Source organism: Myxocyprinus asiaticus, chromosome 49, assembly GCF_019703515.2.
Source record: "Myxocyprinus asiaticus isolate MX2 ecotype Aquarium Trade chromosome 49, UBuf_Myxa_2, whole genome shotgun sequence".
NCBI classification, from domain to species: domain Eukaryota; kingdom Metazoa; phylum Chordata; class Actinopteri; order Cypriniformes; family Catostomidae; genus Myxocyprinus; species Myxocyprinus asiaticus.
The window spans coordinates 19474122-19489611 of NC_059392.1; the positions used below are offsets into that span (position 1 = coordinate 19474122).

The following is a 15490-nucleotide window of genomic DNA, read 5'->3' on the forward strand; positions in this document are numbered from 1 at the left end:
GGGTGAAATTGGTAATGTGTACCACCAGGTCCAAGAATACTAGCAGAACAAGTTCTGATTTGTTTGACCGAGTGTTTGATGTAAAATTTGTTGTTGTTCTTCTGCAGCCACCTTGAGAAGATCACCACATGGCATGACCCCAGGAAGAGCATGACCCCGTCGGTGACCCAAATGAGTCTGCACAATCAAGCGTCTAACAGTGCTAACATACAGCAGCGCTCCATGGCCCTGTCTCAACCCAATCTCGGTAAGTGAGAAACATGTCCGCCTGGCACTGCAAATTCTCCATTACTCATAAACACAAGTGTTCTTGAGCTGGTTTAAATCTCTGCTACAGGTCTACCCTGTACAACCCTAATGCTCAGTGCCCCCTGATGTGAATCAGGTCCGTTCTGCACACAATCTTTATGAATGGAGCCCTGCAATTATTGACGTGATAGAGGTTACTAGTCATAGTCATTGAGAAATTTCTATGCTTGTATGCTGTTAAATTGTGTCTGTTGAACAACTGACAGTGGTAATGAATTGCATTATTAATATTGATGATTAATAATCTCGAGTTCTGACAAACTTTTCCCAATTTTCACATTCGTTATTTTCACATGCAAATTAACTTGCGATTTGCTGCAAATGTTTGCCGTAAGTTTGCAGCCCTTCACCGGTAGTGGTGAACCTGCAGCAGTGAAGAGCTGCAATGAAAGTGACAATGAAGAGTTTGTCGCAAATCTCATTTGCATGTGAAAAATAATGAGTGGCAAATATGCGGCAAGTTTGCCAGAACTCTTGATTTTTGTAAGGGCAACTCTAAGGGACCTAAGCCATATCTTGAGAGCAGAATATCATAAAGACTTAGAACACATCCACACTAATTCTTTTTCATTTTAGTGATGCCCCAGCAACCAACTAGAACACCTTATCAACTACATAGCTATGCCTGGCAACCATCTGAACACCTTATCAACTGCCTAGAAATGCCCTAGCAATGAACCACATAGCAAAATACCATCGCAATGCTACAAAACATTTAGAACACCCTTGCAACCACCTAGGTATGACCTAACAACTACAGTGCTTTATCCTGGATTTTTGACTGTAAGCATTTACAGTAGTTGTTGTCAAAGGATATCTGTCATTACTACGTATACACTGTATAACACTGGAATGTTTGTTTAAAGGCCCAGGATGATGTTTATGTCTCAAGCTGCTCTTTATGGGGAGGGTCAGATTCTGATTTAATGAATAAAGTGTCCCACCAAGCTGTATTAAATTTGTGACTATCATACGTTAGGCATTGTGTAGTGTAACTCTGTGTTTTTTGCTGTGAACTCTGCCCATGACACTGCCTCTGTCAGTACAGTTAATTACTTCCAAATGTGCTTTCTTTGTTTGCCTTTTTTTCTTCCTAAATCCTGAATTGTGATGAAATGGAAAAAAGGTGTGTCTCTTCTTTGTTGGCAGCTGAGAAACAGATTCCAGTGAAAGTGGGGGAGGGGTGAAAAGAAAGAGTTGAGAGGGAAAAAGATTCTTTGCAGCTCTGCATACAGCACACTCCGACTATAGATTTACAGACTTTAGAGCGCAACGTGTCCCCAGTCACAGGAAGTGCAATTATTTAACTATTACGTTAAAAACTCTACCAAAACTGTCATAAAGTGACTCCAAATTCAAACATAAAGATAAGAAATTGGTAGCACACTAGGCCAAGCACACTTCTCTGATCATCACTATAGAGTGCTGGTCAAGCTGTTGGCTGATCTCTAGCTGTTGTGCTGTTGCTAAACAGGACATTTGCCAGAGGGTTGGGAGCAGGCCATCACCCCTCAGGGAGAAACATACTTCATTGACCACAAAACCCAAAGAACCTCATGGCTGGACCCACGCATCGGTAAGTACTCGCTTCTAGCGCTGTCTGGAGTCCAATCAGCCTAGTAGCTTAATTTAAACAGATAGTTAACCCATAAATTAAAATTGTAATCATTTACTCACCCTCATAAGGAGCCCCATAGAGGCCCCTTATTTTCTGAAAAAGTTTTGCGTTCCTTCGCAGTAAGTTTTGCGTTCCCTCACAGTCATTTGTGTTCCTTTGCTAATAATTTTATGTGCCATCACAATAAGTTTTGCACATCATCGCAAGCCTTTTCGTCACTGAATCTGCCCACTTGAACAGCGAGTGGATTATTTTCCTCTCCATGCCTGTGCTCCATCGAACCTCGAAATCTTTTATACTTCCTTGTTTAAAACACAATTTTATTGTGATTTTTGTGCGAGTGAAAAGCACAGAAAAGAGCCATTTTCTTAGCGACATATTTTTGAATATAGTGTTTGGCAAATGTTTTCCACACTGTGAGTGATATACCCCTCTGTCTAATGGGCACAAGTGCCGCTTTGTCTGCCTGGGCCAAGCTCACGCAGAAGTGGCACAAGCTCATGCAGAACTTATGTATTCGGTGCAGCGGCCTTGACAACGTTCTATCGCGCAACGCAGAGTGGCTGTGCTGACATTCACCCAGTAGAAGAGGCAGTTGTGACCCATTTATGTCCCTCTTCTGCACTGGGATAGAAAGCCAAGTCTTTGCATTGCTCCAACCCATGTCGGGTTATGTCCTCGCTTGTAGGAAAGACCTACGCTGCTGCGGATCAGGCTAGTTTGGCCCTGCACACCATGGCGGTCTTTCAGGCCTAGCAGGCTGAACTGCTCAAGGACATGGACGAGAGCGGCCTAGACCCTGTGTCTTTTAAAGAACTGGGCCGTGCCACTGACCTGGGGCTCCGGGCTACAAAGATCACTGCCCAAGCCATTGGCAGATCTATGGGTAGCCTGGTGTCTGTAGAGCATCATCTCTGGCTTAATCTGACAGAGATACGTGCCAAGGACAAGGCTGTCCTGGTGTCGAAGCAGGGACTCTTCGGTGACACCATGAGTGGCTTCACTGAGCATTTCCAGATGGCTAAAAAGCAGTCACAAGCGTACAAGCACATCTTGGCAATGTGGCTCTGTGGCACAAACGACTCGCTCTTCCTCAGGGATGCACCCTGTAAAATTAAGTGACACCGCTGCTCCAGCACCCCAAACATTTAGGCCATCAACCCCGGCGGCCGTGACCTAAATGTAGCTCTCCAGCCTCGTCTGCCTTGGGGTTGATGGCCACTGCGGCTGCTGTCATCCTGCTGGGCTTATTACATATGAGGCCTCCTCAGTACTGGGTGAAATCGAAAGTTGTTCATCGTTCATGGTGAAATGGTCACTTCTTGTAGTGACACGCCACTGCTTAGCTGCACTATCTTCTTGGAAAACATCTGCATTCCATTAGCAGGGTTGGGAGGGTTACTTTTGGAATGTATTCCACTACAGATTACAGAATACATGCTGTAAAATGTAATTTGTAACATATTTCGTTAGATTACTCAAGGTCAGTAATGTATTCTAAATACTTTGTATTACTTCTTCAGCACTGGTAGATTTTTTCACTTATTTTGACTATAAAAACTCTGCCAGTACAGTAAGACAAAATACACATGTTAAAAATACATTCTCTGAAAAACCTAAATATCTTAAGCAGTGTTGTTTCTAAAACAAGATCAATCAAATTGATTTTGTTTTATGGATTTTTAGATATTTTTACAGGAAAACAATACAAAAATTATTATCAAGAATATGATTTTTATAATATCAAATTACTAGAAAAAAGAAATTAGGATCCAATGTGAATTCTCTTGATAAAAAAATATGATTGTGCCTGGTAACATGTGCATGTAAAATGGCTAGAAATAGCATTTTAGCTTAGCGTAAAGCTGACAATTTACACAAGGTTTATTTCTATTTCTTCTGCTCCAAACTTACTTCAAACTTACTTCTCTGTCTGCTCATATGAATGTAACACATCATAAGAAAGTGTTTCACCGTTGTTCAAATGCACTTTGGATCGCATCATTTATATGTATAAATGTTTTCCATCTGAAAGGAATAAATATTAAATGAAACAAATGACAATAAAATGCAAAGTAATCTCTTCAGTAATCAAAATACTTTTTGAATGTAACTGTATTCTAGTTACCAATGATTTAAATTGTAACTGTAGTGGAATACAGTTACTTACATTTTGTATTTTAAATACGTAACCCCGTTACATGTATTCAGGTACTTCCCAGCCCTGTCCATCAGCAAAACGTTATGCTCGTCCGGCCTTTGGGACCTAGACAGGTGCCTGAGCAGCATGGCACATAAATCACCTAGAACTGCTTACAGTCCTCTAAGCTCTCAGAGCATTTTGATCAGTCGTGCAGGTGTTTCACATTCTCATGCGGACGGACAACACCGTATATAAACTGCCAGGGGTGGGGGGGTTGAGCTCGTGCCAAATGTTGAATCTGGTGCACCAACTTCTCTGTTTGCAAGAGGCATCTCCTGTCGGTATGTGCAATGCTCATCCCCGGTCACCTGAACTGTGGTGCAGATTTGCTCTTGTGTCAGGCAGTCAGGGGAATGGAGACTTCATCCTCAAACAGTTTTGAGGATGTGGGAGGTATTCGGGGAAGCCACACGCTGTCGCCTCTGGTACTCCATGAATCAGGCTCCACTGGGCTTGGACGCTCTAGCTCACAAATGGCCAGCAACAAGCAAATATGCGTTCCTTTCCATGAATTTGCTACACCAAGTGTTGTGCAAAAAAAAAAAAAAACAGGAAAACTGTGATGTGGGTTGCACCCAAGTGGCCTCACTGCCCTTGGCTCCGGGAACTTTTAAAGCTGTTGCATTAATTAAAATATGGTTACTGTAGTAAAACCATGGTAAGTTTTTGTAAGGGATCGATCATGGAATTGCGAGGTAACCTAAAATAATTGCAAGAGAACGCAAAACTATTGCGGGGGAACTCAATTCCCTCCCTGTCCTCAAATGGGCTATGCACCCTCATGTCGTTGCAAACCTGTAGCCTATGACTTCAAGGTGAATTTTTTTTTTTTTTTTTTTTTTTTAAGAATATCATGACTGCTCTTTTTCATATACATAAATGTAAATCTGTTCCTCACACAATGCTGTTGAGTGGCTTCAGAAGACTTGAAATGCAGCCCCAGTTCTCATTCACTTTAATCAGATGAAAAGTGTTCCGTGCCACAAAGGATATTATTTAAAAAATCACCTTTAGTATTCCACAGAAAAAAGAGAGTCATACGGGTTTGGAATGACATTAGAGTAAGCAAATGATGACCGAATTTTGGGTTAACTAATCTATTCCTTTAATTATTTAATTTCCCCCTATTATGGCAACCCCTGACCACCCCCCCCCCCCCCAACTTCAATCTCACAATTTCACTTCAGATCATTTTACCTGTGTTTCACTCACTGTTACTAATCTAAGTGCACAGTACGGCATGAGGGTTTACAAGGGAATTGCTGCTCTAGTTTGGTGACAAGCATGTGTTGCTTGGTTGACACAGCCACAGAGAGTGAAATTATCAATCTGCGATGTGTAGTACATGCAGATACACTATATGGCCAAAAGTGTGTGGACACCACCTTGTGCTTGCAATTTCAGCAACACCCAATTGCAATTACTTTTTAATTGTGATTATTGTCTGTTCAGTGATCATTTCACCTATAAAAACAACCAGGTTTCATAGAATCCTGTATTATTTGCAAAATTATTGATTTTTACATGGCTTGTTGTACGTATTTTGGCAGTTTACTGGTGAAATGAACACTAGAGGTGCTGAAACATTGACTTATTCACTTCCACATAAATCCCGAGTAAAACAGCAGTTCATAAACACTTACTTTCCGCCCTGTTCCTCACACAATGCTAATGTATGACATCTAAACACTGTAGTACATGTAGACTTGTAAGGTGATATTCATTTTAACGTTTGCATTACATAACCAACTACATACAGTATACAAGCTTGTTTGAGTGCGATCAAATTACGCAGTAGCTCAACTGATAGTGTTGCACTTTTGATGCAAAGGACCAGGGTACGAGTCCTGAAGAGACTAGTTCTCGTAAGATCTCACATTTGCTTTAATGACACTATTGGTTAGGTTTAGGTTTAAGGTAGGGAGGTCGGTTTTGTTCATTTAAAACTCGATAGAGCATTAACCTTAAAAACCTCATCTGTTCGAGAGAACGTTTAACTCTCTTTTAGCCCCACACAGTGGACATTTCACCTTGAAACTGCCGCAATGTGTAATAAACCACATAATATCATTTTGCAAAAATGTAGCCACCGTCACATAATTTCCATGAACTCAGGCTGTATAAAAACTTGATAACAACCCTTAACATTAACATGGGCATTTCAAGGACAACTTGAAATTAAGTCATTGAAAACATAAACCATTTAAAAAAAACACACACATCCGATTGGGTGCATGTGCTTTTCTGGCAAAATCTGTAAAATTATGTGTATTCTAGTGATTGCTTGACTGTGGCATGTTCTTGTAGCCCCTCCCACACCCCCTTCAGATGACGATTTTTGTACTTACAAATAAGAACTAAACCTTCCAAATGAATCCAACAAATATAATAAAAAGAAATTTTTCATAGTTCACTTCAGCATGTAATGGTGCTTATAGTGCAGTATAACATAAATATTAGCAAAAGGTAAGGTAGCATTTGATGATGATTGAAAGAGAGCCTTTTGTGTTTTTTTTTTTTTTTTTTTTTTTTTTGCATTAATTGGTCATAAAATGTGATCTCATCTTCATTAAAGTCACAAGTATAGACAAAGCACAATGTGTTTAAGCTAACAACACACAAATAATTATAATCTTTCATGTCTTTATTGAACATATCCTGTTAAACATTCGCCCTGCTGTGGAAAAAGTAAGTGAACCACTAGGCTAAATACGTCAACAAAAGCTAATTAGAGTCAGGAGTTGGCAAACCTGGCATCAGATTAATGAATCGTGATTGGAGGAGTGGGTTAGAGCTACTTTGACTTATGAAAAGCCATTAAACATTTTGAGTTTTCTATTCACAAGAAGCATCTGCTGACGTGGACCATGCCTCGCAAAAAAGAGGTTTTAAAAGACCTACGATCTTTTTTTTTTTTTTTTTTTTTGCTTTGTAACCCTTTCCAGATTTATGCAAAGTAATCTCGAAGAGCTTAAATATGATCTGTCCACAGTTAGACAAATTGTCCATAAATAGAGACGATTTAGTACTGTGGTTACTCTCCCTAGAAGTGGCCATCCATCCAAGATGACTCATACCGCACACTGCAGAATGCTCAATGAGGTAAAAAAGAGCCCTAGGGTGACAGCCAGTGACTTCAAGGAATCACTGGAACTGGTTAACATCTCCGTTCATACTATATGGAAAACATTAAACATTTACAATTTCCTCAATTTCACTATTATATTCCATTCATTATAGGAGTATGCACAGAAACCTCAAGTTATAGTTAGAAATACAGGACACACGTCATAATTGCATATTGTATCAGTCAGTCGAAGCACTCATGGTTCATTTTTTTTCAAGGGACTCAACTGGTCTCGGGGTAAAGTCCGATTCCACATTTGTTTAAGTCAGAGTCAAGACCGAGTCCATATGCTCCTGAATCCATGACAGGATCAAGGCTGAGTCCGGTCTTGAGTACTACAATGTGTAAAGTGTCATGTTTACATTCTGCATTTATGGTGCTAATGCACTAACATGCTATACTCCGTCATAATATGCACTGTTTACACTCTGTTGTAATTTATGATGACACTGATACTACTGCAAAGACAGGTGTATAAAAGTGTTAATGGACAAAATTCAGACAAAAGAGTGATGATAGGCATACTTTACTATGGCCAGATATGTGAATGGATTTCGGCTGCTGATGGCATATGAATGAAGCAGCATATCAAACAATAGAGTAAATGGGCACTTAAGAGTATTGGAGTAGATTTGATTCCTTTTGTAGACTAATTAAACAAAACAAAAAAAATCACATGACATGTTCTTGGAAAATGTCTCTACACGAACAATTGTACAGATGTAGGTTAGTTTGCACCAGCATGCTTATAACTCTGCACGCCAGTGTGTTCATGTTGACTGATCTTAACTGACAGAACAATGTAAACAGAATTAGCTGCTGGCCTCAAAGTAGGTGGAGCTCCAGGTCACACCTACCGATGACATGGCCAGTGGCAGTAAGAAGGTGTTAAGCAGCCGGTACAAAGATTTCCTGAATGTTCGCACTGGTGATCTGTTACGAACCACCGAAACAAACGTAAAAACACCTTGGCCAGATTCTGTTCAAAAGTTTGTCGTACCCGTCAATATGTATTAAGTATACCAGGGCTTTAAGACATTCAAGATAGGTAACGATTAAGGTAATGTAATTGTAATTCTCTAATTACATGCATCACTTCAGACATGATTGTGTAACTCTAGGCCCAGTACAAGGTAAAAAAAAACTACACCTACCAGGTACAAGTCAAACAATTTGATTGGCTGATGAATGTGACATTCTGACTTCATTTTCAATGTTTTAAAGTTGCAGTGACGAGCACAATTTTATTCAGTGTTTTGACATATTTCCTACTGTAACAGGAAGTGGGGGCGGGACATGTCGAACGGCTCATCCCTTTTTTAAATGTAGCCAATAGCCTTTTTGTTATCGCAGCACCTACATACATATTACACCCCTTTCCAGACTAAAATACACGATTTTATATTATCTTAAAGATCAAGATATCTAAGCTTGTCAAGTAAATTAAGATCTTAAGGACTTACATATACTATTTTTAAAGCAGTTTCCTTTAAGGACCACACTTACAATAGCTGAAAATGAAACCTGATGACATCACTGTCATCTGCTAATTTGTTTTTGTGACGTTTGCAATGCTGAGGGCCCCATTACAACAGCTTAGTGAGCCATGTCTCTCCCACTCACTTAAATTATGAGCATTCTGAGCTTCAATTCTCAAGATAGAAAAAACACGTGAATGATCTCAGGAGAGAGGTAACAAATGGGCCAGAGTTTTCTTATGTCCAGTGTACAGACACTGACTTCCACAGCTTGTGACATACAGAAAACAGCTCTTGACTAAAAGCACATGTTACTAGTCCTGACCAATGTGTGTAAATGGGGTTAATCTAAACACAACCTGTGTGGGAACCTCCAACACACACCAGCTGTACTGAGAGAGAGAGAGACTGATAGATAGAGAGACATATGTTAGGCTAAATCTCACGAGCAAAGAAAAGGTCGTATTTCAACCGAAAATGGAATAAAATAAGTATATGAATAAAATGAATAAAAGTGTTTGCATTGTGACATTATTTTCATGACAATTAAACATATTTTTCCAAAATGCTCATTATTGTAATGCAAAACTATCTTATTCTGATTAACATAATGGGAAAACTCTCATTCTCATTACTATACTGGGAAAAAGTAGAATTTTCTTTACCATAATGGGGAAAGAAATCTCATTCTCACTACCGTAATGGGAAAAAAAATTGCATTCTCATTACTGTAATGAAAAAATATCTCATTCTCATTACCTTGATGTAAAAAAAATCGTGTTTTCATTACTGTGATGAAGAAAAAAATCTCATTCTCACCTCCGTAATACAAATATAATCTCATTCTCGATACCATAATACAGTAATGAAAATCATTCTTCATCATCCAGCATTTTCTTTTAAATTAAAGGGGTCATGACATACTCTTTTTATATAATTTTATTTTCTTCCCTGAGGTTCACTTATAATGTTAGTAAAGTTTTATAATTGATAATTTAGTCATAAATAGTAATTTCCACACTGTCTCTGGCCCTCTGTCTGAAACGCTGTGTTTTAAGCTGTCTGGCCTTTAAGACTTCAATATAAACATTCACTGTTGTGATTGGCTAACATCGTGCAGCCCTTTCAATACACGCATATTTGAAACTCAGTCCGAAGAAAATTAACAAACTCAGCACAACATTATAAAACTAAATTTCAGTGTTAACACATAACGTACACCCAACACATTTCATCTGAATGTATCAAACTGTTCACTCAAGCACAGCATAAACTATCAAACAGTCTTGACATTTAAAAAACATTTGTGAATGGAACTGGTTACTTACAGCTTTTTGTCTAATGGTCCAATTTTAACTGTCCCATCTTTCAATAACAGTTCTTTTGCAAAGCTTGAATCATATTGTGTCCTGTTTCACAAGCAAGCCACACCGAAATCTTCTGAATATGCAAAAGTAACACAAACCACAGTGGTTTTAGGTGCTTCAGCCGGCTTCAGCAGGCCAAAGCAGAGATGCTGGTCTTCATATCTCACATCTTCCCTGTTTGTTTACACACAGGACTGCATGTTTTTCTCCCAGTCAGTAGTAGCAGCAGAATGAGACGCGTTTTCAAAAGTTGCTCTTGTACTGCTCTTAAAACACGCTGTACATCATTAGAAACGCATCAAAACGATTGAAGAAGGGGGGCCTGGGTAGCTCAGTGGTAAAATACGCTGGCTACCACCCCTGGAGTTCGCTAGTTCGAATCCCAGGGCGTGCTGAGTGACTCCAGCCAGGTCTCCTAAGCAACTAAATTGGCCCGGTTGCTTGGGAGGGTGGAGTCACATGGGGTAACCTCCTCGTGGTCGCTGTAATGTGGTTCGTTCTCGGTGGGGCACGTGGTGAGTTGAGCGCGGATGCCGCGGTGGATGCCTCCACACGCGCTATGTCTCCGTGGCAACGCGCTCAACAAGCCACGTGATAAGATGTGCGGGTTGACGGTCTCAGACACGGAGGCAACTGGGATTCAACATCTGCCACCCGGATTGAGGCGAATCACGACGCAACTACGAGGACTTAAGCGCACTGGGAATTGGGCTTTCCAGATTGGGTGAAAAAGGGGAAAAATCCCAGTTGAAGAAGTCCATGTAGTGCATGTTTACAAAAGACCAACAATTAAATATAGCACAGATGGGTGCAAAAACAGCCTTCAAAACAGCAAGACACAGCGCAACTGAATGAAATGGAGGTCTCCATTTTAGAGTTATAACTTGACATTGCTTCTTTTAAAAGTGGCGCGAGATGTATGATAACGGTCAAAGCTGTTCATCTAGTTTGGGGTTATGTAGAAAAATATTTAAATCCAGACAAGCACATGAAGGTTTCCTGTGTAAGTACATTTTGGATGAATCTCCCATGACGGGCCCATCTCTCTCTCCACTTCACCTGTGGAACTGAGCACCAGGAAGGCTAAGGGTGCAATGACCAAAAATAGGCGTTGATGTCTTTCTGAAGAGGCAGTCATATGCAGATGTAGTATTTGGTCCTTGTGACGTCACAAGTTCCACAAATTCCAAACGAGCTGTTTTTGCAGCTTGGTTTAAATAAATGCTCTTTTTCTGTTGAGGAAGTTTTCAGTTCTGAAAAAGTACAATGACCTCTTATATATAAAAAGATCAAGGAAAATTTTATTCCTCATGTCATGACCCCTTTAATATCAACATAAAAAATTTAAAAAATGTATTTGTTTGAAATTTCTGCATCGTGTTACAACACTTGACCTCCACACATCCCTTAATACCACAGCGTGGTCAATGCATCGGGGAATGTTCCACCCACTAAATGGAACTTGCTCATGGTTTGATTAGCCAAACATAATTTGTGCCTACAAATGAATTTCTTTACTAATCAAAACTTTAATAAAATAATAAATAAAAAAATGGGTTGGTCACAATCTGATTCCTATACTTCCATCTGTGATTTTTTTTAAAAACATTTTTATAGTTTTGATAACTTTACTATCATTCTACAATGTGTAAAAATAAAAAAAAACTCCTCCCCAACCCTAGACTGGGGCAGGTCGTAACACCATGAAAAGATCTTTACATTTAAATCAAATTAATGTAATTGTAGTAAGAGATGGGAGCTGTTAGCTGTTTGCTAACACTGTGAGCTCTTATTTGGGACAGGATGTGCTTTAATGTGTCACAGATTTTTGGGACTGGAAGTATTTTTCCTTTCCTCTTTTCCTGTGTCTTTTGCTGACAGTGTTGGACAGCTGATGGTATTTCTGGGAAATCAGCTGAAACAAGTAGCTCTTTGTTGATGGAGCTTTAGCAACTCAATCGACTCTGTCCAATCTCTCTCTCTCTCGGTCATGAACACCGCACCCTTTTGTTGTGACTTGCTTGCTCTCCTTGCATGTGTTTTCTATCATGGGTGTTGTGACATTCAGATGGGAGGGAATAAGGGGGCCAGAGTTTTTGCTGGCCACTTCCACAGCTGCTCACATCTGGACACACAGCAGACACTGGAACAGAATGCAACCGTGAGCCTGTGGTGCTTTCCACCTGTTGGGCTGTGTTCTGATTCAGACAACACACCCATGAACTTTGACTGCTAGAACAGTGACACTGTATGGGTGAAATATTTTGTGTAATATAAATTACACAACATTTTTCATGACAATTAACGCTGTATGTCATTTTTGTGCCATTAGCGGAACCAAACGGAATTGCAAAAACAATGGCTGGTAGAGATTTTTACTGCTTTTAATGTAATTGTACAGTGGCAAGAAAAAGTATGTGAACCCTTTGTAATTACCTGCATTTATGTATAAATTTGTCGAAACATTTTTTTGGTCTTCATCTAAGTTACAATAATGAACGAACACAATCTATTTAACTAATAACACAAATTATTGTATTGTTTTTGTACATATTGAATACATCATTCAAACATTCACAATGTAGGTTGAAAAAGGAGGTAAACCCCAAGGCTAATGATGTCAACAAAAGCTAATTAGAGTCAGGAATTGGCAAACCTGGCATCCAATTAATGAATTGTGATTGGAAGTGTGGGTTAGAGCTACTTTGACTTATAAAAAGGACTCAAACATTTTGAGTTTGCTATTCAAAAGAAGCATCTTCTGACGTGGACCATGCCTCGCTAAAAAGAGATCTCAGAAGACGTACAATCAAGAATTGTTGCTTTGCATAAAGCTGGAAAGGGTTACAAAGTTATCTCAAAGAGCTTAGATATTCATCTGTCCACAGTTTGACAAATTGTCTATAAATGGAGACGATTTAGTACTGTGGCTACTCTCCCAAGATGTGGCTGTCCAGCCAAGATGAATCAAAGGGCACACTGCAGAATGCTCAGTGAGGTAAAAAAGAACCCTGGAGTGACAGCTAAAGACTTGAAGGAATTATTGGAACTAGTTATCATCTCTGTTCATGAGTTTATTATACAGAAAACTGTAAACAGATATGGTGTCCATGGCAGGACTTCACAAATGAAGCCGATGCTTTGCAACAAAAACATTGCTGTGCACCTGAAGTTTACCAAAGACCACCTTGACACTAATTCCAAAGGGTTTACATACTTTTTCTTGCCACTGTAGTAAAGTAATGAGAATCTAATGAAAATCACCATTCAGCATAATGAGAATTACATACAGTCTCAAAAGTAGAACATTTGAATGCATTACAGTAGGGTGATTCTCACAAAACCTTTCAAGAAAATGTTCTGCTCGTATTTTACTCAAAAATCAAAATGAAAAAATGCATATAAGCCATTAAGATTGTCTTACATTGTGATATTAGTTTAATGACAGTTATGCACATTTATTTTACCCTCCAATTCTCATTACCACAAAAGATGGTCATTATAATGTTCTCATTACTGCAACATCAAAAAATTATATATTATTTAAATTATAAAGTATTGTAATGCCTTTAATTTTTGCTAATTTGAATATGAAATAATTTTACAGCAGCATCTTTGTTTTTACTGTGATGCATGTATGACTATATACAAATGACTGTGTTACAGTAATGAAAAGCATAGTTGAAAACAACAGGAATAGTAAAAGTTAAATGTCCAGATGCATATGGTAATGAGAATTGGGTATGTGCTCAGTGTCCTGAAAATAATGTCACAATGCAAAAATTCTTAATGGTCCTAAATGTAGGCATCATTTATGCAAAATATAATTTTATCTATTCTTTTCTTGATGTGAGGTCATCTGTATGCTAGTGTAAGCTGACAAAGACTTTTGGCAGATATGCATTTAAAATATACAATCTTTCACTTCTGGTAAAATTTACCACAAATATTGATTCATTTTCACTCAGGGGCCTAGCCAAATTTTGTCCAATAAAATGTCCCTCTGTACTGACTAGCATTAGTAAGTAATGTAGCAAATCATAACTAAAGTGGGGGATGGGCCCTACGATATGTCCCATTCCAACTTCCTGTTTCAATAGGATATAAAAATGCACTCACTTGTGGGGGATTTGATGTCCCTAAAATAGTCTTCATTGTATAATTTTGGAGTGAAATGTGCACGTTTTTGTGAGGTTTACACGTACACAAGTGCTGGACTGAAACCAGTACTGCTGCTGTTTCTCTGGTTATTTAAGTGACAGATATGAAGTCTGAACTAGTGAAGAACTATGTTAGTCCTCTTTATTTTACCATAAATGGCAGTCTTTGCTTCACCTTAAACCCTCGGCTGCCAAATCCTCCCCCTTATCCATAAAACTGGTCTTTGAAGATCTATTTGATGTGAAGAAACATTTGCAAGTCTAATAAAGAAAGCAGACCATGGCAGTCTTTGGTTTCTGCATCATTACGGTTGTGGAGGAAGGTGATATTTTTATTTTTTTTGCAGAGCCCATGTAAAGTGGTAATACATAAGTTTGGTGGTGCATCATGACATTGACCTGGTTTATTGTTTACCCTGCCCAGTTGTATGGTACATATTGTCTTCCTATTCATGGGACAATTGATTGTCTGAACAGGAGCTAGACTGAGTAATGACTGTGTTTAGTCTAACAAGGAAATTGGTTAAGTGCTAGTTATGGGGTTATTTTTTTGTAATTATTATTATTCTCTTGTGCATTATGTTTCCACAATCGGGTCAAATGAGGGCATGGTAGGCCAGGGCCAGTTGCTGTCAACTGAGCAAGCAAAACAAAGCAAACAAAGAGCTGCTCAGACACCCGAAACTGACTTTTTCGATCAATGTACATGCGCAGTTCCTTCACAGATAGAGCATGTGTAGTCTCTTAGCCACATCCAACTCAAAGGAAGGAGTAGAGAACACTTGGTGGTTGCCAGCACTTTGGGCACCTAACCATCTGTGGGCTTGAGAATGGCCTTTGACAGGCCTGGTCCGAACTCTAAACAAGAGTTGCTGACCAGAAAAGCCTGAAGGTCTACTACACGTTTGACTGATGCCAAAGTGAGTAGAAGCTTACCATCTGCAGAGGCTCAAACAGGTAACCTGTAATCACATTTAACACAAGTGCTAAGTCCCGGACCTGGATGGAAGTAGGGTGAAAGTGTCTTTTGCTGACCAGAAGGTGTTTGCCTACAGACAAGCTCTCAGAGGTCATGAGTGATTGCTATGGCAGCGATTTATACTTAGAGCGTGGATGGAGTGAGTCCTGCATCCAAACGCTCTTGCAGAAAGCAGAGTATCGTCTGCACGGGGCAATGCATTAGGTCCTCACCCCGGGAGGAACACTAATCAGCAAAATGTCATGAGAA

At 39.4% G+C, this 15490-nt stretch overlaps 1 protein-coding gene across 3 annotated transcripts in view; it reads left to right on the plus strand.

Moving 5' to 3' along the window:
* The window catches only part of LOC127438147 (WW domain-containing transcription regulator protein 1-like), an 84179-nt gene that overhangs the window by 49130 nt on the left and 19559 nt on the right, over positions 1–15490 (plus strand). For 2 of the 3 annotated variants that reach the window (XM_051693487.1, XM_051693488.1), the window contains exons 2-3: positions 108–247; positions 1784–1885. In XM_051693487.1, the coding sequence (XP_051549447.1) occupies positions 108–247; positions 1784–1885 (242 nt within the window). The remainder of the gene's footprint in view (positions 1–107; positions 248–1783; positions 1886–15490) is intronic. The other variant, XM_051693489.1, reaches the window with a different exon arrangement.